Raw genomic sequence first — 25,173 nt, 5'->3', positions numbered from 1 at the left:
AGATTCACCACTTATTGTATGCATTAGTTCTCAGCGTAATGCAAAATCTAGTGTTGGTATTTAAAAAAAAACACGTAAATTTTAACACAAAGGTTTTGGGTGCTAACACAGTAAACATTAGCCTACATGTAAACTTTATATAAACCTGCACTTGCCTCAGGTATAAACATACTTGCATATTTAGGTGTTGATATATATTTAATAATGTATTTGTAGTGTAGTGTATGTATGGACATGCACATCAACGCGTTAATTCACATTTTGTGAAAACCTGTCATTATCACGTGACATTACGGAAGGATTTCCATGAAACCTTAAAGGGTTAGTTCACCCAAAAATGAAAATTCAGTCATTTAATGCTCACCCTCATGTCGTTCCACACCCGTAAGACTTTCGTTCATCTTCGGAACGCAAATTAGGATATTTTTGGTGCAATCCGATGGCTGAGTGAGGCCTGCATAGCCAGCAAGATCATTTCCTTTTTCAATGCCCAGACAGGTACTAAAAACATATTTAAAACAGTTTGTGTGAGTACAGTGGTTCAACCTTAATATTATAAAGAGACGAGAATACTTTTTGTGCACTCAAAAAAAAATAAAAAAAAATAACGACTTTATTCAACAATATGTAGTGATGGGCGATTTCAAAACACTGCTTCATGAAGCTTCGGAGCTTTACGGATCTTTTGTTTCGAATCAGTGGTTCAGAACGCCAAAATCGCGTGATTTCAGTAAACGAGGCTTCGTTACGTCATAAGTGTTTCGGATTTTCAATAGTACATGACTTTGGCAGTTTGATACACGCTCCATACCACTGATTCGAGACAAAAGATTCGTAAAGCTTCATGAAGCAGTGTTTTGAAATTGCCCATCACTAGATGTTGTTGAATAAAGTTGCTAATTTGTTTTTTTTGGCGCACAAAAAGTATTCTAGTCGCTTTATAATATTAAATTTGAACCACTGTAGTCACATGAACCGTTTTAAATATGTTTTAGGCATTGAAAAAGGAAATGATCTTGCTGGCAATGCAGGCCTCACTGAGCCGTCAGATTTTATCAAAAATATCTTAATTTGTGTTCCGAAGATGAATGAAGGTCTTACGGGTGTAGAATGACATGGGGGTGAGTAATTAATGACAGAATTTTCATTTTTGGGTGAACTAACCCTTTAATGTTTGAGGTGACACTTAAAATTGAAATGGGTTTTAATGTTTAACACTGGTGAGAACTTGAAATGTCACAAAATCAGAAAAAAAATATTAATGAAACAATTCACTGCACATCTGATATCTTCACATTGTAACTGGGAAATTATGGGTAATTCGTAAGCTTAGCTGCTTTTTTTAAACAGTTTAAGCCGTGAATCCATCAATAAGTAAATTATAAAGGTAAACCAAAAGAAGAGTAATTAAAATCAGTTATATTTGTTAGTAGTCAGCACTGTAAATTAAGGGCTGTGATTACAACATACTAATATAAACTACTGCCCGTTTTTTGTTTTAATTTTCTGTCTTTTAGTATGAAAACAAAACCTAAACCAAAACCTAGATGTTATAAACACCACTTGTTACAAACCCTAACCCAAGTATAAAAGACGATCAATGCACTCTAGTACAGTACTGCTACTAACTTACATACTGTGTTTTTTTTAATGTAGTGAAGTGGAGTGTATGAAGAATGAATGAACTCAGTTTTTACTGCGTCTTTTTGTTTTTGTGGGTGTGGACTGTATCACTCTGGTTTTCCTCCTTAACACTCTCCTGTCAATCACCGGAGGCTCCTCCTCTTCCTCAGAATTGTGCTCGTCAGCTTCATCTTCCTCTGTGCTCCCCTTCTCCTCTTCAGTGCTTGTGAGCTTTTCCTCCTCCTCCTCCTCCTCCTCTTCTTCTTGTTCTTCATCAAACTCCTCACTGAGCTCCTGTACGACCACAGCTTTGCTCAGTCTACTGGATGTGCGCTTGGGTGTTGGTGGGACGGGTTTGCTCCTGCCTCCTCTAAGAACTCGAACCCCAGGAGGGGAATCGTGGGTTTCGTCATCTGAGCTTTTCCCCTCATTATCATCTTCAGTGGTGACGGTGTCCTCCTCTTCTTTCTGTTCATCTTTTTCATCAGTCTCAGGCAGTTTTTCTTCCTCTGGCTCCGCTTTTTCAGAGTCCTCCGTGGTGGGTTGGCTTTCCTCTGTCTCAAGTGGCTCATCGGAGGCCGTCTCATCTTCCTGGTTCATAGTTGGCCCCTCGGTCTCTATAATTACTTCTTCGTCACCTGTAGCACTAGGAGAAGTGGCCATCTCCTCCTCTGGAGCTTCTTGCTCAGGAACGGCTGGTTCCTCTGAAGCCTCGCTGTCCTGCACAGAGGAAACGCACTCAATCAGGTCAGTCGGAGGGACTGGAGCCTCAGGAACAGCTGATGGATGAGTGTCCTCAATTTCCTCAACTGCAGAAGCTGCTTCCTCTTCAACTGCAGGAGCTACTTCTTCATCCTGTTTCTTCTCAACTTCCCCTTCCTCCTCAACAGGAGGAGCAACTTCTGCCTCTGCTTCCTTTTTCTCCTCAGTAATAAGTTCTTGGCCGATCTGCTCCACCACTTCAGATGGTTCCTCAGACTCCTCAGGGGTGACGATGATGTCATCCTTCATAAGAGAAATAGAATAATAGTGTGTTTAATTCTAGTCTAATTTGAAGGAGTGATATTGATGAAAAAAAGATTTGAGATTGGGAAATATCTTGAGTAGGATTTGAACTTGTATTGCCCACATTATTGCCACAGCTCATCATTGTGACACATTAATATTAACTGTGTTCTTTGTTAAAGCTGCAGTCCATAAGTTTTGCCTCTTTGTCGCCATCTCTGTTTGAAACCTGCAATTGCAGTTATTTGCAGAATTATCATTTTACGTGGGTTGTGCATCGGCATGGCCCCTCAGCGCGGATGAATCTAATGTTTGCTGTCAGTCACCGCACCGGTGTGGATACTGTACTTCGGAATTACAGATACTACGTCTTGGAAGTACGACCAAAATAATCACTAGAAAATGTCATCTGAACAAGTAAGTAACATGTCTGCCACGTTCTGACCAACTGAAAAAAAGTTCTACAATAAATTTAATGGTGATTTAATCTAATGAAAAATGTATATTATTGTTATACTTTGTTCTCAAATTGTTAATCTTAACAACATCAACATTGCATGACTGTGTATTTAGTGTGTATTAGCGTTATCTAATTAGCATTATCTACCCAATAAACCATTAAAATGTCTTACCTGTCCAGCAGAAAAAAGCAATCTCTGTGTCCATTTTAACCCTGTTCAAAACACAGAGTTCACGCCACCTTTCAAAAGCCCTGCCGATATTTTTATTCTTGTTTTCGCATTCCTTCTTTTGCTGTTAGCCACTCTGCAGTCCGAAGTCTTTTTTACTACTGGTGACCATCAATGACAATGGTCGTCTTTACCGTTCTTGATTACAATCCGCCATCAAAATGAAAAGCTTATTTATTACAGCTGCTGTAAAAGAGTCTTCAAATTATCCGCCACCTGCAGCATCCGGGACTCCCTCTTTATGTATACAGACGTGACGTAATGACGCAAAGGCAAAATTGTATTTCCCACGGAAACCTACCAGTACCACTTAAATTAAAAAGCATTATTATTACAAGCTTACTGTTGTGAATCGGGCTAAGGTAAGGGGATAGTTTTGAACACTGGCTGGTTATGTACTTGCTCAAAAATTGATTTTGGATCATTTTTAACCAAGAAAAGTTACAGACTGCAGCTTTAAACATTTAAAATTAGCCCGTTTTTAAAGAGTTTATCAGCACCACCAATTACTGAGATCTGTTTTTGGGTGCATGACTGAAGAATATTTATTATTTATATTTAGTATGTAGTTGTATAATATAAACTACTGTTCAAAACTTTGAAAGAAATGAATACTTTTATTCAGCAAGGACGCATTAAATTGATCAAAAGTGACAGTAAAGACTTTTACAATGCAACAAAAGATTTCTATTTCAAATAAATGCTGTTCTTTTTTCACTGAACTAAATAGTTTACCTGTGCTTCTCTCTCTACCTCCATCTCCTCAGCAGTGCCATTTTGGATGACAGCTTCTGCCTCTAGTGGGCGCTCTTGTTCGGCCTGTGCATCCTCTGATGTGTCTGCCGACCTCTCGTTCTCCTCTTCCTGACTGTCACTCATTTCTCCATTGACTTCAGCCACCTTTACAGAGAGAAAGAGAACTGAATACCTGAGGTTTGGGTGTGCACATATTTGCGTGTGAAATTTTGCATCTCTGGTACACAAAACATACTGTTCAAATTGTTGAACCACAAACATACTTGCTTGGCATTGATAACTGTTGTTTGTCAACTTGTTCGTCCTTGCATATTATATTAAACTGATATTGAAATAATGTACCAGATAAGACATCCAGCAAAGGATGCTGCTGTGTTTACCAGCGGACAAAAAAAGCCCCTGTCCCTCACCAAAATTTCTGTGTCTGTTGCAGGGACCTCTGTGGTCACAGCCTCCTCCACCTGGACCGAGGTTTCTTCTTCTTGTTCTCCTCCATTTTCCCCATCCCTGTGTTTTTTAGTCTCAGATACATCAGGTTCTGTCTCTGCTTCTGGTTCGGCCAATCTAAAGCAAAATTACAGATTTTAAATGACAAAAAAGACAAAAATAACCCAATCCTACTAGATTTTTACATTATATTTTGTGGTATAAAATATTAAGCAGCAGTTTTCAACTGTTTTCAACATAAATAAAAGATTAAGGAAAAGGAAAAATGTTTACACGACAATGATGTACTAAAAACTGATACGATTTTCATTTGCATTTTTTGGATACAGAGACGACAACATTGTCAAAACAATCCCTGTTCACACTGATTCACGAAAACGACGAAAAGTGCTGTATTATGCATGCCAGGCCAGTAGTTGGCCCTTAGTTCTTTACTTTGTAAAGAAACACTACACGCCTATAGGCTAAACACATAATACACATGCACATGAAGTCACCGTTTTCACAAATTTGCATTTTTGTAGTTTACAGAGACAATAACAGTATCGTTTTTGAATGCCGTTTTCAAAAGTTTGCATTTTCAGGCCCCAAAAATGTCGTTGTAGTGTAAACGAACAACGGCAAAACGCATAAAAAGTTTTTCATTTTTAATTGCAAACGTTGTTGTGTAAACGGCCCCTAATTGAGTACCAAATCAGCATATTAGAAAAATATAAAAAATATATTAAAATAAAAACAGATTTTATATATATATATATATATATATATATATATATATAAAAATATAAATATAAATATATATTTTTTTATTAATATTTCTGATTAAATAAATGCAGCCTTGGTGAGCATAACAGACTTCTGTCAGAAAAAAAAGGTCTTGAATGGTAGTATATTATATACTACTAACACTAAAAATAATTTATTAATCTAATTTATACTAATACATTAACATTTCAAATTGCATAATACATCAATAGTTAGTATATTATAAATAAACATGAGTTTATAATTAATAATATAGTATTTATAAATTAACATTGCCCTAGCTTAATAAATGCTGTAAAAATTGTTCATTGCTAGTTCATGATACTTAATGTATTAAGTAAAGAATTTAACCAGTGTGATCGGCTAAAGACAAAAAAGAAGGAAAACTGGACTGCAACATTTAGCAGTTTATTTAGTAATTGTTTAAGGCCATTTCGCGATTACAATCATAATATAGTAACCAGCCACACCCCTCATCCGATTTTTTTAAATACTGATCTGCATGATTCACGTGGGTCAAGATTTTATTCCGAAATAACCGGAATTCTAGATTAATCCGGAAGAATCATATCCTTACTGCAGAGTGTTTATGTGGTTTTCAGGGTGGTTTGGGTTTACTTATACCATATTTTCTCATGTCAGTATTTAATATCAACAGTTTACTATCATAACCATGTCAGAGGGTCATTTAAAGAGCCCATCTGTTGCATTATGTTATTATGCAATTTATCTCAGTGGCACACATGAGTAAATCCCCATTACTGCAATCTTAAGCGTAACCTCTAAAAGCAATCAGTCAATGAGGTGTTGTATGTTAGTTGTTTTAGTGACCTGTTAATTTTTTCAGGTTGGTTTTCCACAGCACTCTCTTCTGGTTCTTCCCTCTGCCTTTTCTTTTGTCTGCGTTCGCTGCTCCGTGTACGTGTGGAAATGGGCAAGTCATTTATTTCTACAGCGAGTGGATGAAAGAAAAAAAAAAGGGCTTTAACACCCACTTAAACTGCCTGAATTTGGCAGGAAAGGGTCTTTTTAGAATAAAAAAAATAAACAAAAATTCAAACCTTCTGTTACTTTAAGATGTTTGTTGACAACCAACACATCTTCCTGTAAAACCAAAATTAAAACAAGTCACTCTTTTCAATCAAGGGTTAACCGATTCTATAAACATCTACATATAAACATTGTATCTCACAAGCAGAGGGAAAAAGGTGCAACAAAGTAGGAATATGATAAACTACATATTGTTGCATGTACAACTTGTTTAAAAATTTCCACCAGAAACTGTTTGAATGCATTTCTTAGCAATATACTGATGTTAAACACAAACCTTCAAATGGGTAACTGACAAATACTCAAGTTAGGATACATAGTCTAATCCCATCATAATCCTCAAAACACGTAATAAAGACCTAAATATTATACATAAAGGGACCATTGCTCAGAATTGTTGATTTGAAGTCAGATAGTAATTGTATTTTATTAAGGCAGTGAATTACAAAAAAAAAAAAAAAAAAAAAAAAAAAAAGTACAGTAAGCATCAGGGTTGCCAGGTTTTCACAACAAAACCCGCCAAATTGCTACTCAAAAATTGCCCAAAACCAGCCCAATCGCGTTTCAGGGGCTGTACCCTGCATTCCAGGGGGAAAAAAATCAGCGTTTTTGGTGGGGCTCCCCTGGTAAAATTTGCATTCCATGGGCTAAATATCATGTTATTTGGGGTCGCTTCAACACGCGGACATGAAAAACAACCCGCGGCAACAGTGTTAAAGTAGCCCAATTGGCAACACTGGTAAGCATCAACATGCTAAAACCTCCTGAGAAGTTGTCTTTAGCCTTATTACTAAAATATTAAAGCTAAAAAACTAAGAAAAACATTAGATATAAAGACAGGATCTTCATATTTACTGTGATGTCCAGGCAGCTCTCCTCGGTCATCTCCACCTCATTAACTGCAACATCTCCATTTTTGCCTTCTTCTGCTGCCCATGAGCTATTGTTACCTGTATGGAGACAGACACAAACAATAAACCTAATATCTAACCTATAAATCAACTGTTGTTGTTGTGAAATTGAGCTGACGGTGTAATGTCACTTGCAATGAGCAATGAGATATACTGGTAAAGGCTGCCATTTTTAGAAAAAATCCCATAACTATAAATGCTAACATGTTAGCAAGAGTTTCGAAAGTAATATGAGAGGGACAGTGACAGATATGACCCAGGCAGAGCCAGTGCAAAAGCTTACATTGTAGTGTCGTGGAGCCAAGTTTGCTTGCCACTTTCACTTTCTGGTAGGGACCTCCAACTCCTTCCACCTCCCACAGCAGGTCCACATCGGCTGGGTACGTTCTCAGGTACTGACTGCATACTGGAGCACATCATATTTTTTACTTACTCTTTTTATATAAAATATATTATAGAAATTTAATATATTATACACTATAATAAATTATATAATAAATATAGTAAAAGTAAATAAGTATATAATTAAATGTATATTATAAGTAATGTTCACTCATATGCAGTGTTGGGGTAACGCAATTACAAGAGTTACGCAATCAGATTACTTCTTTCAAAGTAACTAGTAAAGTAATGCATTACTTTTAAATTTATATCGGAGTTACTTTTTTCCAATAAGTAACGCAAGTTACTTTGTTTTCCCATTTTTTAACTGACACCTATGATGGTTATTGTAGTTCTAGACTAATGTGAGCATGCATTTACTCATTTTAATGTTTCGGTTTTTGCACAAAAACTGAAACATTATTCCTCAAAATTAATAAAAACAGAAATGCAAACTCAGAATATTACGCAAATCTACAATAATTAAATATGCTAAATAACACCAATCTACTTTATGCATTTAATCTCACTTTATTAGCCAATGTCTTTGCTGCTGACCTTCGACGATCCAGTTGAACCATACTAATAAGCAAAAATGACTTCATGTTTAATTTTTTTTTCTCATTTCATTTTCTTCTCCTGCATCCTATTCTTCTGCAGAAATTACGATATAGTTCAGACTCAGTATGATGGTTTTTTTTCTTATGTTTTTGAAAGAAATCTCTAATGCTCACAAAGGCTGAATTTATTTGATCAAAAATACAGTAATATTGTGAAATATACAATTTATTATTACATTAATAAATGTATTAAAACTTTCATCATTACTTCAGTCTTCAGTATCACATGATCCTTCAGAAATCATTCTAATATTCTGATTTGCTGCTCAAGAATCACTTATTATTATCAACGTTAAAAACAGTTAATTTTTTTTTTCAGGACAATTTGATGAATTGAAAGTTTAAAGAAAAAAAAAAAACAGCCTTTATTTGAAATAGAAACCTTATGTAACATTATAAATGTCTTTACTGTCACTTTTTATCAATTTAATGCATCCTTGTAAAAGTATAAAAGTATTAATTTCTTTAAAAAAATATATTTTATTCTTACTGTCCACAAATGTTTGAATGGTAGTGTAGCACAAACTCCCTTTTTTTAAAATTAGATCAGACAAAATGTCAATATAGCTTTGAGCAAGTAGCAAAACAGGTCCTCAATACAATAACATTGTGGAGTCATTTTCTTATTAAAATTCAACACTGTCACCCTCATTCAAATCATTTTTTCTTCCTTGTAGAGCATAAGGCTACAAACTAGTAAAGGGACATTTAAAACTACAAAGAAGTGAAGCAGATATCTTACCCTTTTGCATTGCCAATGTTAAAGGGTATTTCAAGCCTAGTTCATCATCTTTAAAAGAGTCCACAAAGTCCTCCAACATCTGCAAGCCATGACCGTTACCACGGTGATTCTTCCGCACAAATATAGAGTCCATGACAGGAAGTAGGTAGCACTGGCTCACAAAGCTATTACACAATCTACCTGTAGATGAGAATGAACACAGCAGATGGAAGAAACATCTGGACCAAAACCACATGTTACACTGGTTTCCATTTAGTAGTAAAATATTGGTTAGATCTTTATCTTGAACACTGACACTTATTTTCACTAAAACAGTAAAAATTATATTGGATGATAATAATAATAATAACCAATATAATTACCCACATAGAGTTATAGCCATTCCACTACATAAGAAAAAGAATCACGCTTTGGTAAGTCACAATTATGACAAAAAAAAGTCAAAATTATGAGATACTGTCATAATTATGAGATGAAAATACAGAATTAGGACATAAAAAGGTAAAAAATTCTGACAGTCATAATTATCACATAAGTTGAAATTAAGATGCCAAGTCATAATTATGACATGAAAAAAAAAACCTAAATTATGGCAATCATAACTGGCATATCTAAATTATGACAGTAACAACATGACATCAAAATTATGACATGTATCAATTCATAATTATTAGATGAAAATAAAAAGTCATAATAATGATAAAAATCCCTAATTTAAATAAGGTGCCATCTATTTTTCATGTTTTCTATTTTTTTGTCATAATTGCCTTATCTCATAATTGACTTTAGCAATAATTATGCATGATTTTTTTTATGTGGTAGAAATAGGCTTTTAAATTACACTGCTTCTATGTCTATCAAATCTTTCTCTGTATAATAATAATAATAATAATAATATGTTGATTTTTTATTTTTTTTTTGCAATCTTTGAATCTACAACCTTTCTGTACAAGCCCAGATCTTTAGCGCTAGGCCACACTGCAGAATCTTGTGCGCTTGCCTTTTTACAAGCTGCTTGTTTTATATTTCACTCATCCTTTTATGAAAACACTGTAGATTGTTTTATGATCATACACAGAGGGCAGAATGAGCAATGCGTCTACCGCACTGCCAGACTCTCCTGGGAGAAGGACCGACCTTTAGATTTGACCGAGTAGAAGCCCACCGCCTCTCCATTCTTCCAGAGGATTTTGGCAAAGACGTCTTCTTCATGGCACAGGAACGGCACCTCGTTAGAACCCATTTCCACCGTCCGGTAAATGATGCGGTTCAGCACATATAAGACTATCCTCTCGCCCACAGACCTTACCTGCCCGAATACAATTATGCACAAAAGAGAATAAATTGTGTTTTAGGAACATTAAGATTGCTTCTGGCTTTTCAAGCCTTAAAGAGATATTTTTTGTCTGATTTGTGATACATCTGTGTGAAACATTATCTAAAAACAAAAAGTTGTAGCATAGGGTTTTATCCATCAGTTGCTGAATGCATGTAAGAAAGGGATTTAAGCAGACTAAAGACTGAAGAAGTCTAGCATTCATCACCAGAGTGAAGTCTGTGGTTTTACTGAAAGATTATGACATTTTGATTAAAAATTAGGTCAAAAAAATTAAAATGAAACATTTGCATGGATGAATTGTTTACAATAAGATCGATAACATGCATTTAGAAAAAGATGAATTTTTATTTCATGCCGACTTCGAGCAACAGGTGTACAACGTAATTCAACAGTCAAGTTATAAAGATGACATTCCTGCAGAGGAAATCCAGTCTGTCTCACAGGATATTACAACACATGGAGTGTGTTACGCTACACAGCACAGTGGAATGAGCAAATACAAGCCCAAAGAAGATGGGTTCATTGTGTATTTTTGAGTGAGTGAGAGAAAGAGTGCCTATTTGTACATTTACATAATTATTTCAGGACCTTGTTTTGAGGAATTCTAAAAGCAAGCCTATGTACAGTGGCAACAAAAAGTATGTGAACCACTTGTAGAATCTGTGAAAATGTGCAAAATTTTAACAAAATAAGGGAGATAATACAAAATGCATGTTATTTTTTATTTAGTACTGTCCTGAGTAAGATATTTTACATAAAAGATGTTTACATATAATCCATAAGACAAAAAAATAGCTGAATTTATTAAAATGACACAGTTCAAAAGTTTGTGAACCCTTGATTCTTAATACTGTGTGTGGTTACCTGGATGATCTACGACTGTTTTTTTGTTGTGTGATGGTTGTTCATGAGTCCCTTGTTTGTCCTGAGCAGTTAAACTGAGCTCTGTTCTTCAGAAAAAATCTCCAGGTCCTGCAGATTCTTCAGTTTTCCAGCATCTTTTGCATATTTGAACCCTTTACAACAGTGACTGAATGATTTTGAGATCCGTCTTTTCACACTGAGAACAACTGAGGGACTCAAACACAACTTTTAAAAAAGGTTCAAACATGTTTTTGTTTTTTTCATGTTTTTTCATGTTTTTTTCTGGAGCATCAGTGAATGTTTGAACCTTTTTTTAAAGTTGTGTTTGAGTCCCTCAGTTGTCCTCAGTGTGAAAAGACGGATCTCAAAATCATTCAGTCACTGTTGTAAAGGGTTCAAATATGCAAAAGATGCTGGAAAACTGAAGAATCTGCAGGACCTGGAGGATTTGTCTGAAGAACAGAGCTCAGTTTAACTGCTCAGAACAAACAAGGGACTCATGAACAACCATCACACAACAAAAAAACAGTCGTAGATCATCCAGGTAACCACACACAGTATTAGGAATCAATGGTTCACATACTTATGAATCGGGTTATTTTAATAAATTCAGCTATTTTTTTTGTCTTGTGGATTATATGTGAACATCTTTTATGTAAAATATCTTACTCAGGACAGTACTAAATAAAAAATAACATGCATTTTGTATTATCTCCCTTATTTTGTTAAAAATATTAACATTTTCACAGATTCTGCAAGTGGTTCACATACTTTTTCTTGCCACTGTATGCAAATGTAGAGTCTGACACAAAGGCTTATTGAACTACTGGAGATTTGCAATTATTTGTTTGGCCAAACCACATTTCGCTCGTCAAAACTCCCTATAGTTTCCTCTTCTCTCACTCGATAATTAAACATTCACAAATACACACACACACACACACACACACACGTATATATATATAAAACACAAGATCATTTTTAGGAGTGTCAAGTCCTTAACAAGGTTGAGGAAAAGGCCAGATTCCTGTTTTTATTGACCTGGCAAAGAAGCAACATTCTAAATAGACTGTTTAAAGTACAAAAATGTGTCTGAATAATTTCATTAAAAAACCCCAACCATTCCAGAAAATGAAAGATTACCTTCACAAGGCCTTCTCTTGCAGGATTTGATGTTCTGAGAATATCTTCAACTGTGTACCACTGATCAGCCAAGAACAATGCCACAGCTAAGATAAAAATAAGAGAAGGGAGGAGAAGAGGAATAAAGAAAAATAAGAGTGAGAAACTGACTATCCTATAAGTCCAACCTAGATGTTAGTCATAGGTAAAAGAGGCAAGAAAGTGGGCTACCTGTGAACTGGTCCTCAGGAGCAAACAGAGCCAGGATTTTGTGTTTGAGGTTGGTTCCATAAAGAGGAACAAACCCGACATTGGCAGGACTGATCCGGATCTAAAAGAGCCAGAAGCACAGGATTCTTAAAGAAATTTTCCAATTTTTTAGTGATTTAAATAAAGTGATTTTTAAAAATCTGCACGATTAATCGTAATTTTTTATCATGATAACGATATCTGCTTCCCTCGATTAATGAAAAAATAATTGTCACTTTACTGGCCCACTGGTTATTTGCTGTGAAAACGTTTTGACAATTTGACATTTCCGTTATCTTGCATTGGTAATGAACCTCCACTAACTTTCCTGCTTGGGGTTGCCAGATATAAAGAGCATGAATCTGTCCAGTGTTTTACTTAATATTCCCAACCTGGTAACCATGCGCTTTGCACTTTCTGGGCTGCAAAAAACGCTGATGATCTGTCAACACCGACAAACATGCATGTTGGAGTTTAGCGATGTCCACTTTGAAATTCTGCTCAAATGACAGTGTCATACTGTCAATCTGTGTTCCTTCATGAGGCCGCATCTGTGATTTGCTGTTACGATCTGTGATTTGCTAATCTGCGAGTGTACCTTCTCTGTGACAAACTGTAATAAATCCAAACATGAATCTCGACCATATTGCTTGGGATCATTGGTTGGTGATTAAATGCACTTATGCAACATTTGTAAAGTAAAACAGAAAGTAAAAATTTAACATTTGGAATATTTTGAAATATGAAATGACCTTTATTACTTTACCCCCTTTGTTGGTTATATAAATAAATGTGTGTGTGTGTGTGTGTGTGTGTGTGTGTGTTAATGTTCTCTGGAATATCTGAATATTAATCGTGATTAATAATCGTGATTTTTTTTTTTTTTTTAAGCAAAATTATTGTGATTATCAGTTTAACCATTATCGTGCAGCCCTAACATTAATTTTTCAATACAAAACTTTTTTTAACATTAAACATTATTTGAGCTTTAAAGTTGGGGTCCGTTCTTCGTACCTTGCTTAATACATCTGAGATGATTTGACAGATGCTAGATCTTCCAAACGTGATAACTGAACTCTGGCTAATTTGGTTCTTCAAACGAATTTGCGGATTGGATTAAAATATCTGGATTAAGTTGTCTAAGATTACTGCGCGTTCTCGTGTTCCCTGAAAAGGGCAGATGTATCGATACTCGAAACCACGATCAGCAATGCAGTGATTGGCTGGAGTCAAGACGGCAACGTGATGACATCATATATTTAAAAAAGACACCTGACGAAAAACTTGACGAATTTCTAGACATTTATAAGGAAACAGCCAAGCGAATAAAATGACAGAAGAACGACATAAATGTTATAATAGATAAAAAAAAACAGTGCACATTTCATTTATTTATTTATTTTTACATGATAACCCAATTATTTAGGCTATATTCACAATTTCTAGTATCTTGTACAGGCACGTTTTATTTCAATGTTGTAATTAGCAACTAATTTACCTTTGAAGCAGATTTGACAGCATTAATTAAAGTTTCTTAAGGGTCAAGATCAAGTTATCTGCATCTCCTGCGCTTCATCAAGCCACTCCCATAATATCTGTCACGGTTCAAATTAATGCACGCACGTGTAAGACTCCAATAAAATTATTAGGTTACTATTTCATCATGAATTAATCTCTCAATGAGTAAAACTGGCTGTGTCTATATTACGATATACTACAAGACATTATAATATTATTTGCAAATTTAATTTTAAATCATTATTATTGTCCCAGGTTTACATTAGGGTACTCTTGTGGGAAAGTAGCAGTGGCTTTTAAGCTCCGCTTAAAAAGATGCAATCTAATCCTGTTTAAATGAAATAAGCCTGCTCCCGAGCAGGTTACAGCTTGCGGACCTGTTGCTATGACAGCAAGTCCAGGATGAGCGTCGAAGAACCGAACAATCCAAGATAATGCCAAATCGTCATCAATCAAATCCAGCTAACTGAGTTAGCAATGTACGAAGAACGGGCCCTTGCTCTTATTGTGGTCATTTTAGGTGTTATATTACCATGGCAAAAAGCTTGTAAAACTGTATATAACTTCATGTAAAAAAGGTTCATATTTAGTGTTATCTGAGCTCTGTGGTTTGTGTGTGTTACCTTCCTGGTGCTGGGCAGGGTAAGGTATTGTGTGTTATCTGGGTTGCTGTAAAGCAGTTTGTTCATGTAGCTCTGCGCTGAACTTTCCAAGTCCTCATGTCTCCCAGACACCAACACATCTACAGGGAACTCCATTCCTGCAGGGGTCAGAGGTCACAAAAATGGCAACTTCAGCACTCTGTCATTCAATTGATTCATTAATCAATTACTGTATATTAAATTTTATCAGAATTCATGAATGACTCAATTCTGTCAAATGCGTTCTACCTGCAAGCAAAAAAACATACTGATGAGTGAAAAACAGCAAAAATACAAATTTCTCAATAGCACAATAGTGTCAATTGTTTTTAGTGATTACTGTTTAAACACCTTTTCTTTTCTTTTTTTCCAAGTATATATTATATATATATATAGGTCCTTCAAGTCCTCCTTTGGGTCTTTCAGCAGCATGGTGTCATAAGGTTGTACAGAAAAATTAGTGCTTTTTGCTATGTAACCATAGAGGAGTTGCCATTAGATATGAATAGAGAGAGGTTTGTTATGAGACAATGAAGGATTGATCCAAATGGAAGCCAGACAAGTTGATGGGGAACTGCATGGCATAATAACTATTGTCTGTCAGAAATTCTGCAGTCAACATTGAGCTTTGTTAAGTGCAAGTAAGCATGACAATGGACTTAAAATCTTAAAGGGGATCTATTATCCCTAGGGCTGTGAATCTTTGGGTATACAGCGAAACGATTCGATTTACGATTCATGGGTGTTCGATTCGATTCACGATTCATGGGTGTTCGATTTACGATTCATGGGTGTTCGATTCGATTCACGATTCATGGGTGTTCGATTTACGATTCATGGGTGTTCGATTCGATTCAAGAACTTTTTTTGCAAATTCAGAATGATTCGATTCACATTAAAATTCGATGCGATTTGATTAATTCGATTCAATTCTCCATTTTAATATGCATTGATAGGGTTATTGAAATGCTTCTCTCAATGTGTCTTAGTCAGGATGAGAATTACACAGTGATGCTACATAACTTTATTTTAATAGCCTATAAAAATTGGCATTCGTGGAAATTTACATAAGCAAAAATTTTAAAAGGCTTTAAAAGTGTTGTTAGGCCTAGTTCATGTTAACTATAGTGTAGGATAGTGTTAATGGCTACACAACCTTATTAAAGTGTTCCAGGTACAGTAAACATACTACTGTAATGCTTAAATGGAGAGACAATCCTTGGAATATCATGCACTTTTCCAACTAATCCTAAACTAACGTTTCTTCACGGAATAGTAAGAAAAGCCCTCTTTGTCCTCTTTATACGGAACATTTCCCTTACGATGATTCTGAAAGAAAACGTGTCGGTTGTTTACTGTTGCTGTAGTAACAAACGCAACTTTAATGCGCATTTGACTGATAGATAAACCAGGCGCTCTTATTTCAGTGTTGTTAATGTTGTAGTTACATCAGCAGTTTCCTTCGTACATTCAGTTTAACGACATTATGTTCATAATTTCATTTATCATTCATTGGAACTGTGCGTATGCATTTAGACATTATAAGTTTGGTCCGTCCATGCAATAAATGCGCGCCCTTGAATAAGCGGGGTTTTAACGTTACTTCAACTGCTCAGGTAATGTCAATTGTATGAACCATTTCCGTAAATCTTGAGTATTTTATCTTATAGAAAATAACGGTGACAGTAGTGACCACGCAATGACTTGGCAGCTTTATCAATGGCTTGAGCAGTGTGACTCAGGACTATTGCTATTATAATGGAGAGCTGTCATCTGCTCATGTGAACAACAGTGGCCGTCCTGAGGAGAGCTCAAATTTGGGCAGCTCAAAAATGTGCCAATGAGAGCTACGGAAGGCGGTAAAGAGTGCAGCGCGTATCTGTGAAGGAGAGCTGTGAGGGCGCGAATGACGGCGCACAACGTCTCCATCAATTCGAGTGAATCGTTACACTAATTATGCCCCTTTTTATAAGATGTCATTTAAAAGGCACCTATTATGCAAAATACACTTTTACATGGTGTTTGAACATAAATGTTTTAACAGTGTGTGAACACAACCACCCTACAATGATAAAAATCCACCCACTCCTTTTTTTTAAAAAAAAATCCCCATTAAACCAAAACAGTCTCATTAGACAAGCTGTTTTGACGTCACACTGCTCAGGCCCCGCCCACAGCCGCTGACTGTCAGTCCTGCATTACCATAGGGTTGTTAAGTCTGACGTCACGCGGCAGCAAGAAAACAACAAACGGTGCTAATATACACACACGATGTGGTGTAATACTACCAAAAAATAATATCATAACGTTTATCTCCATACCAAAATCCCAGATGGCCAGACAGTGATTCATCTTTTGTAAATTGTTAAAATATTAATGTCGGTGATGCTGTGAGCACGGAGACTGTTGTGTAGACTGTAAGTATTTTAAATTTTTAACTTTTTAAAATGTTAAATGTTTATTATGAATAAATAGTGCTCATAACCGGCCGTCGAGATGGCATTCTCAAGTGAAACGAGTCGAGGCTTGGACACGGAAACAGCGTTCCTTACGTCACGACTTAAGAAGCGGATAGTTTCCTCCTTCAGCAAGTTGTATGCTCTCCGCCATTTTGTCTGCGCTCGAGCAGCTGTAGCAACAACAATGTCTGGTAAGTAATTGAGATGTTTTGTTGTTGGATGTAAGAGTGAACATAACAGTCATCATTTACTGACATCTGAGCCGCTGAACGCAGTGGATTAGTTTTATTTTTGAAGGGAACACACCACAGATTTAATATACACATACGATTTTTGTAACGTTACCTGCTGTTTATGTTCACAGACATAACTGACTGTGTTTATGTGAACTGTGTGTGCTTTTGACAGAACCTTGCGTGTATACAGTTTAAACAACAAAAAATGTGAAAGAGAAGTTACTCAAGAGACTTGACATCTGATAGCCAGCTGTCTGTGTGTGTGTGTGTGCTTCAGATAAGTGCGCTCAGAAAACGATTCATTAGAAGTTTAAACAGATATAGTTTTAAAACGCGTGGAAATAATAAACTTTAATTAACGATGAAAGAAGAACTATGCTATCCGTGAGAGTGTTCGCGATATAGATCAAGCAGAATGTCTTGTTAGTATTTGGCAGAGAATCGGATTGAGGCAAGAGCTGTGATCGTAGAGAGGGGGCGGGGCACAGGAGCTCATTTGCATTCAAAGGTACATGCATGAAAACAGCCTGTTCTTGACTGTAGTCAGAAATGGGTATTTACAACATAGATTTATAAATGATCTGTGAGGTATTTTAAGCTTAAACTTCACAGACACATTCTGAGGACTTAAATTACATTTTGTAAAAATGGGCATAATAGATGCCCCTTAAATCTCATGTATCCCCAGAATGTGTCTGTGAAGTTTCAGCTCAAAATACCTCAAAGATCATTTATTATGCCATGTTGTAAATACCCGTTTGAGTGCTACAGCAAAAACATGCTGTTTTCAATCATTAATTTATCAATACATTCATTTCATGCATGCATTTATGTTCAAACACCATGTAAAAGTGAATTTTGCATATAAGGTCCCCTTTAATCTCACATAATCAGATTGTGTACAGAATAATTCATTGGTCATAAGGGATGTTTACATGTTATGTCTGTGCATGGTTTAAGATCTCTACTAATTGGATACTGTCAAGGTTTCGCTTCATTAAAACTCGAATAATAAAAGTTTTCACACTCAAAATTCACTGCACATAGTGTCAAAAGTCCCAGTACTTCGGTACCAAGTCAGTACTGAAATTTTGAAAATGTGACGATACCAACATTTCTGTAGTACCGGGATTACCGAGTATCCGGGTATATTCGGTACCCACTGATAGGACTGTGGCAGTATTTACGTGAATATGATACGAGTGAAGCACAAAGCTTTGTTTAGCCTACAGAAGAAATGGTTAGCAATTAAATGTGACATCGCAGCCATGGAAACATTTTGGTTCATGCCGAACAAGAGAGGTACATGAGTCCATAAATTTAAGCTTTGTCGGGTTTGTATTCTGTTTTAAGAATCGCGATCTGGTCACCTGATTAGCAAAGAATTTAACAATATTCCATTAGTTATTTCACTGAACATGGAATCTCTGTTTATTTTCCCAAATCTTCACTCACACAGGGGATTATAAACGGGTCTTCCTTTCGTTCGCTTTTAGGCCCATTATATTTGCATTCTTTACTGTGGTAAAGTAGAAAAAACACTGTAGGACAGAAACCTTTTTGCTTGCACGTCAATTCCTATTTAACACAGTTTGAGCTTGTTATTACAGGCTACTTTATAAGGCGCATCAAGTTTATTTGTATAGCGTGTTTCACACACACCGGTGATTTTTACTTTCACTTTCTCTGGCAGCGCAAAATCAAACATAGCTTGAATGTCTTGCCCCTGCAGAGGATAAAACTCGCTCTTCAGACCTTTTACAACAAGTGTCAGTTGCTTGTAACATCAGGAGATAACATGAAGATATAATTAAAAAGAAATGGTCTCTTTCCTGCTCGTGTCCCTCATCCATCTCAAAGCGCAAAACGGTAGGTTATATGACGCATCTTTGTGTGGAAATAAAAAAAAAAAAACGAATGTTTTTTTTAAATAATATTTAGCTTTATTATTATTTAGGTTACCATTATTTACTGATATTTATTTCATAGTTTTACAGGCTGTACATGTCATTTCACTGACGGAATAGCTAAAATAAACGCACATCTATTACAAAATGGATGTTTGAGCATTTGTTTATTTATTTTTTTTAAATTTCATAATTTATTTCATTGAGGTATATATACACACACACGCTCCACATATTTATATGTATGATTACCATCATATTTAATATGTTTTTAAAATAGGCTAGTTAAATAAAACAGTAAAATAGTTCCAACAGATTTTCCTGTGGTACCGAAATTGGTACTGAGAACCATACATTTTTACTGGTATTGATACCGACTACTGGAATTTTGGTACCGTGACAACACTAACTGCACATATTATTTAACCATATAAAAAAACTCCAAAAAATAAAACCAAACCACAAAAAATAAAAAATACACAAACACATTTTATCTAAACAAAGCGGAGACAAAACACAAATTCATAAACAAATTCTCTGTTCCAACAGTGCAGACATTATCCTGAACATCACAGTTGGCTGCTGTCCATCCTCAGCTGGCCTCAATGAATCCCCTAACAACAACTATCTGTGTCACGCTGACAATCAGACCGAGCAGTAGCACACACACACCCAAACACAAATGCCCGCTCATATAAACACACACCCAGGCAACCTTCCATGCTTTTAAAAATCGAAAAAGGCCAGGAATAAGTGTAAGAGAACCAAATTTTTTTAGCCTCCTGGCCTGGGTTTGAGCTAATTAATTTTATTTTCAGAATTAAGCATAAAAAGTGACAAACAAAACAATTAAAACGTTAAAATCCATCAAATCACTTGCACTTCATGTGTGCAAGTGATTTGATCTTAGAATTTATTGATGGTTGCCATAAAAATCATGACACAATGTTCTTCTCTTCTTACAATGTTATAGATTCTACAACTGTGATTTTCAAGGACATGGCGCACACGCCAAAAAAAAAAAAAAAAAAAAAAAAAAAAAGGAAATCAATATTACGTCTATGGTCTATCCATACAAGCACACCCACACAGTCATACACAACAGCCTTGAGCCACAAAAACCCAACCAGGCACCAAAACACCCCCATCATATCCGGCATTCTTCCAGTGGAATGCATGATCTTTTTACATGTGCCAGAGGGGTGCACCACAGGACCTGAGGATCAGAGCGGCCTGCAAACTATCAGGGAAACAAACTTATATTTCATGCAAATAAATCAAGGATCATAGCGAGACAAAAATAGTTAAAGTCGGCATGAAACGGAAGTTGAGATTTCTTTCCTATTGTGACGTATATCTCAGTGAAACGGCTTCTCGAAACAAGAAAAAAAGTAGTGCGGGACTTGATTTTGTCCATTGGGAATTGATTAGATCGTTGTTGTTTGCAATTGTTGCAGTCTCATGTGAGTGACAGGCTGCCCTGCCCTCATGCCAGTAAACATATAATCAGAGAAATTATGTAGTTGCAGGTGGGAGAGGAAGTTATTTTGATAAAAGATTATGAGGGCACACAACAATACTGCAATATTCCAAAAAAAAAAAAACAACAAGAATTGTCCGTTTTGACTTCATAGTGACTTTAATAATTTTTGCCATTCTAAGTAAGCAGTAAGGTACGAGAAGCTGTGCTGTATTGTGAATAAGACTTATTCACGATACAGCACTAGCCTCGAGTACCTTATTGCTTTTATAAAACGGATACCACACAATACAAATATTAAAGCCAAAAATATGTAACAATGCAACTTTCATGAAGTAAACTTTTACTAAAAGCCTTCCTTCCGCCAGAAAAAAATAGTCCCTGACCATGAACAGCAACAGAAGTTACATTATTACGCCATTAGATGGTGGCAAAGACTGTCTTTATGAGTGTGTCAGTCAGTAGCGAAGACTTTTATATTGAAAAGACTGAATTGTTGTGAACACGGAACAAGACGCAACTGACAAATACTTTGACTAGCACTGTCAGTCACGGGAAAACCCCTTAACTGTTAAAAGGACAAGATAATACATCGGACATTTAAGAAGATTTTTTATTATGAACATAGGACTGACCTGAAAGAAAATGCTAAATCCGAATGCAGCAGGTAATAAACTCACTCACTCGATCTCTTTCTCATAATACTCTTCTAGTTCTACACAATACAGTAAGCTTCAAAGAATAATATCAATTGAGAACATACAGTTTACGTTGCTAAGAGTGGTTGCTAAGGGTGTTGTGTAGTGATACACAGAACCATTGGGTGAAGCGGCCGTGTTTTATCGTGAATAAAACACAGCTATTGACCGATCAGAATCAAGGACAGGAACTAACCGTTTTATAATTTACATTAAAGGTGTAGAAATTACACATCGCAGCATTAAAGAAAACTAGCTGAAAAATAAAGAGATTGTTTTTTTAGCCTATAAATCCTTTGCTTCTGAATCTGCATATTTTGTTAATGTAATATACTTTTATTTGCATTATCCAACTGATATCATATAAATAAATGTACAACATATAAATGATTTGCTCTTAAATGCAGGTTTATCATCAGTCAAAATCAAGTTCATGAGTGTGCAAAAGCTAAAACCAATCAATAGCATGTTGTGCAGAGCCACATGTTGCGTAACAGCGGTCTACAGGAAAGGCCGGAAATAAACATCTGGGGCCCCCAGCACTCTCTCTGCTCTCAGTGTAGAATGTATAGAATGCACTCAGTTACTGAGCAAATGCTCTGATATGCAGACAGAGAAAGCTTTGTCAGCTAGAACTTAATGCATGCACACATGTAAACATACAGGACTTTTAACTGAAGTATTTCTAAGCATAATAATTCAGGATGCACTACTATTCAAATGTTTGGGGTTGGTAAGATTTTTTAATGTTTTTGAAAGGAGGTGCAGTCACATTAGCAAAATATCATGGGTAAAGAGGGCCCATTGTCTATTGTCAAAAGTGTAGCGATGTATGAAAGCACAGCTCACACAGAAGTCACTTTCGAAAATTATTTATTTGAAATAGTATAAATGTCTTTAGGGTCACTTTTGATCAAGTAAATGCATCCTTGCTGAATAAAAGTATTCTTAACTTAATGCCCCCAAACTTTGGAATGGTAGTGTGTACAAAAAAAAAAAAAAAAAGAAAGGAAAAAAGGTTTAAACTCTAAAAGCAGTGCAAATGTCTCTCCTTAAAACACACACTCTATGTTTGTAACTAAGAACATATGCATTCCAGCATTCCAAACTATCAGGGGTCTTTCTTTGGCCAAAATGAAAGCAACCCCCACTCTGAGTGAAGCCAGCAATCCGAAACTCCTTACAATCCTGGGTCCACAGCCATGGTTCACTGAGGGCTTTTGAATCTATTCTTGCATCTGTTGTAGTATCACGCAAGCAGAGCAGATAAAGCCAATTAACTTAATCAATCCAAAGCTAAAATCAGCAGGAGGGGATATTAGTGCATTACAGACACTGCACGTGGAAGGGAAGTCATGTTGATCTAAGGCTCAGATTTAAAAAAAAATCTAAATCAAAACCTTAGTTACTGATATAGCCTTTGTGAAACCTTTTTATAGTATTTGTGACAACTAGCCCCAGTCTCTTTTATAAAAAAAAAAAAAAAAAAAACTAGTAGAGTCTTAGCCATCTGACATGAACAGGGAATGGCCGACTGTAATACACAAACAGACAGTGAAGACTGAGTGATCACCACAGCTATTCTTACATAATAAGTGAGCCAATTCACTCATTCTCTCATAATCACCATGTCAGATAGAATTAGTAGTCAAGCACAAAAAGAAAATTCTGAAGGCGGGCAGTGTCTCATGGATTTTCAACAACAAATATTGAATCAGCAGAATTAATGTCAAAGGCTTCTAAATGCAACTTGCTATTACCCTTATCATAACTTCTTGTGTGATTTTCTCAAAGTCTTCAGAATGTAGCCCTAATTAAAAACTGACAGTGAAAGTTGACAACTCTAACTAGAGTGAAAAATAATTCAAAGGAGACACCATAGACGGTGGAGAGATCCTGTTGCCGTAAAAATAAGAAGGGTGTGTGTGAGAAATGTGATGTTTCTGAGGGAAGGGAGAGTTGTTTGAATTCTAGTGCTGGATTGAAATGTTTTGATCAAAAGGGACTTGAAAGCAAACTGCACAATAACTTGGAGACTAAAGTTAAGACACTCAGAATTAAAAGACAAAACAAAAATATATTTTAACAGACTTTATAGAGACAATTATGCTAGATAACATATGCACTTCACAGTTGTTGGTTAATAAATCAAACTACATTAAAATTGTCGCGTCAATCTGTTTATCCTGGTGGTATTGATGTCAGCAAAAGCATTTAATTCCCAATTCATATCTAAATTTCAAAACTAATATCTGAATCTTTTAACAGACCCTCTCTCTCTACTCAAAAAGAACAGTGTTCTCTTTCCATGGAAGGAGGATATGCTAAGCTATATGACACGACTACCACCTCACAACAAGCTCCAGTAAAATCCGAATTATTTTCGAGAATCGGTTCTTTCGAACAATTCGTTTCATAGAACCGGTTCAAAAACTGATTCATGTTTTATGATGGGTGTTTATTGTAATTGCGTGTGTACAAGGTTGAGTTTGCTGCAGACATGATTCATTCATACAACAAAATTGTAAACAGATTTCCGGTATGGTTTAGCTTACGTTAACATCTGCAATTCGTAGTCGAGTCATTTAATTTTCACTTATTAATTAACCCACTCATCGGTTCTTATGTTTGTCCGAAAGAGACGGGTCGGTTCAGATCGATTTTGTAACCGGTTCAACCGAATCATCAAACACGCCTAAAGTTACGATTGGTTCACGAATTGGACATCGCTAGCTCCCAACTTATGAGCTCCATTGACTAAATGGACTTTATTCAACATAACCGACAACTTATCTTAAAATAAAAATAATTAAAATTATAAACGAAGCATCTTTGTGTACACAAAGTGCAGGGAACGATTCAGACTGAGGGGGGTGTGTCAGAAAATGTGTCTACATCGTGCTGCTCTACGACCAACAAAAACCACCGTCATGATTATATTAATAAAACTACTGCTCTAAGATATGTTATCACTATCTACAACATTAAAGTGCAAACAAAGAGGCAAAAAATGAAAATCAAAACAAAATCAAAAATAAAAGAAGTCTAAATAATAGTAAGCGAATTATAAAGTTCATACCCGTAATTGATTTAATGACAATTTATTGTAAATGCACGCAGATCCAGAAATCATAAAGTACCCTAAAAACGAGTTTAGTAAAGCGCGTGAGTGCGCAAGCTCATATTTTACCCAATATTTGTGCGCCTCACCTGAAGTCACATGCACATTTTGCTCTTTGATTGTAACGTAATGTCCACAAATGCAATGCAACATTTCAACACAACATCTCAGATACGACCACTCCTGAGAGATTATGAGAGATACAAGCGTAAACATCGACTTTTGCTAAGGATATTTAATATGAGACATCTAAATAAACTGCAACCCCCAATACTGGGCCGTGCCAGTTCAGTTCGCTTTCACAACACTCGAGAAACTATCTGACATGCATGCGACCGAAGGAAAACTGTCGACTCACCTTAACCCTGCTGACGACGTGGTTTTTGTGCGTTTTAAATTTTCCTTTCAGCGTGTTATTTATCCAATAGCCGATATAAGCACGGAACCTCCGCTTGTTGTTAATAGCGTCAGCTCGGGGACGCGGTCAGCCCTGCGCGCGCACCCGTAGAGCTGCTTTCTACGGGGTGTGCGAGGTCTCAAACATCTCCAC

The 25,173-nt window shown here is 36.0% G+C and overlaps 1 protein-coding gene across 1 annotated transcript; it reads right to left on the bottom strand.

The window, feature by feature from the left end:
* Positions 1-1,101: 1,101 nt before the first annotated feature.
* fam169ab (family with sequence similarity 169 member Ab) lies at positions 1,102-25,173 on the bottom strand. The gene is made up of 13 exons (XM_051878378.1): positions 24,982-25,173; positions 14,705-14,841; positions 12,546-12,645; positions 12,336-12,421; positions 10,127-10,298; positions 8,990-9,169; positions 7,530-7,652; positions 7,191-7,285; positions 6,347-6,389; positions 6,117-6,234; positions 4,484-4,637; positions 4,053-4,217; positions 1,102-2,628 (listed from the first exon to the last, which is right to left on the bottom strand). Exons 2-13 carry the CDS (start codon positions 14,837-14,839, stop codon positions 1,687-1,689), a joined length of 2,313 nt encoding a protein of 770 aa, XP_051734338.1. The 5' UTR covers positions 14,840-14,841; positions 24,982-25,173; the 3' UTR covers positions 1,102-1,686.

Source organism: Ctenopharyngodon idella, chromosome 21, assembly GCF_019924925.1.
Source record: "Ctenopharyngodon idella isolate HZGC_01 chromosome 21, HZGC01, whole genome shotgun sequence".
NCBI lineage: Eukaryota > Metazoa > Chordata > Actinopteri > Cypriniformes > Xenocyprididae > Ctenopharyngodon > Ctenopharyngodon idella.
Note: the sequence above shows the minus strand (reverse complement) of the source record. Positions and strands in the feature narration are given on the sequence as shown.

What these genes read in the sequence shown, in the direction of transcription:
- fam169ab (XM_051878378.1), bottom strand. Translation starts at nt 14,839, where the DNA reads ATGGAGTTCCCTGTAGATGTGTTGGTGTCTGGGAGACATGAGGACTTG. An exon ending in AGAGCTGCCTGGACATCACA is followed by an intron (nt 6,390 to 7,190) that starts GTAAATATGAAG and finishes TTGGTTTTACAG; the next exon opens with GAAGATGTGTTGGTTGTCAA. An exon ending in ACATCTTAAAGTAACAGAAG is followed by an intron (nt 6,235 to 6,346) that starts GTTTGAATTTTT and finishes CACTCGCTGTAG; the next exon opens with AAATAAATGACTTGCCCATT.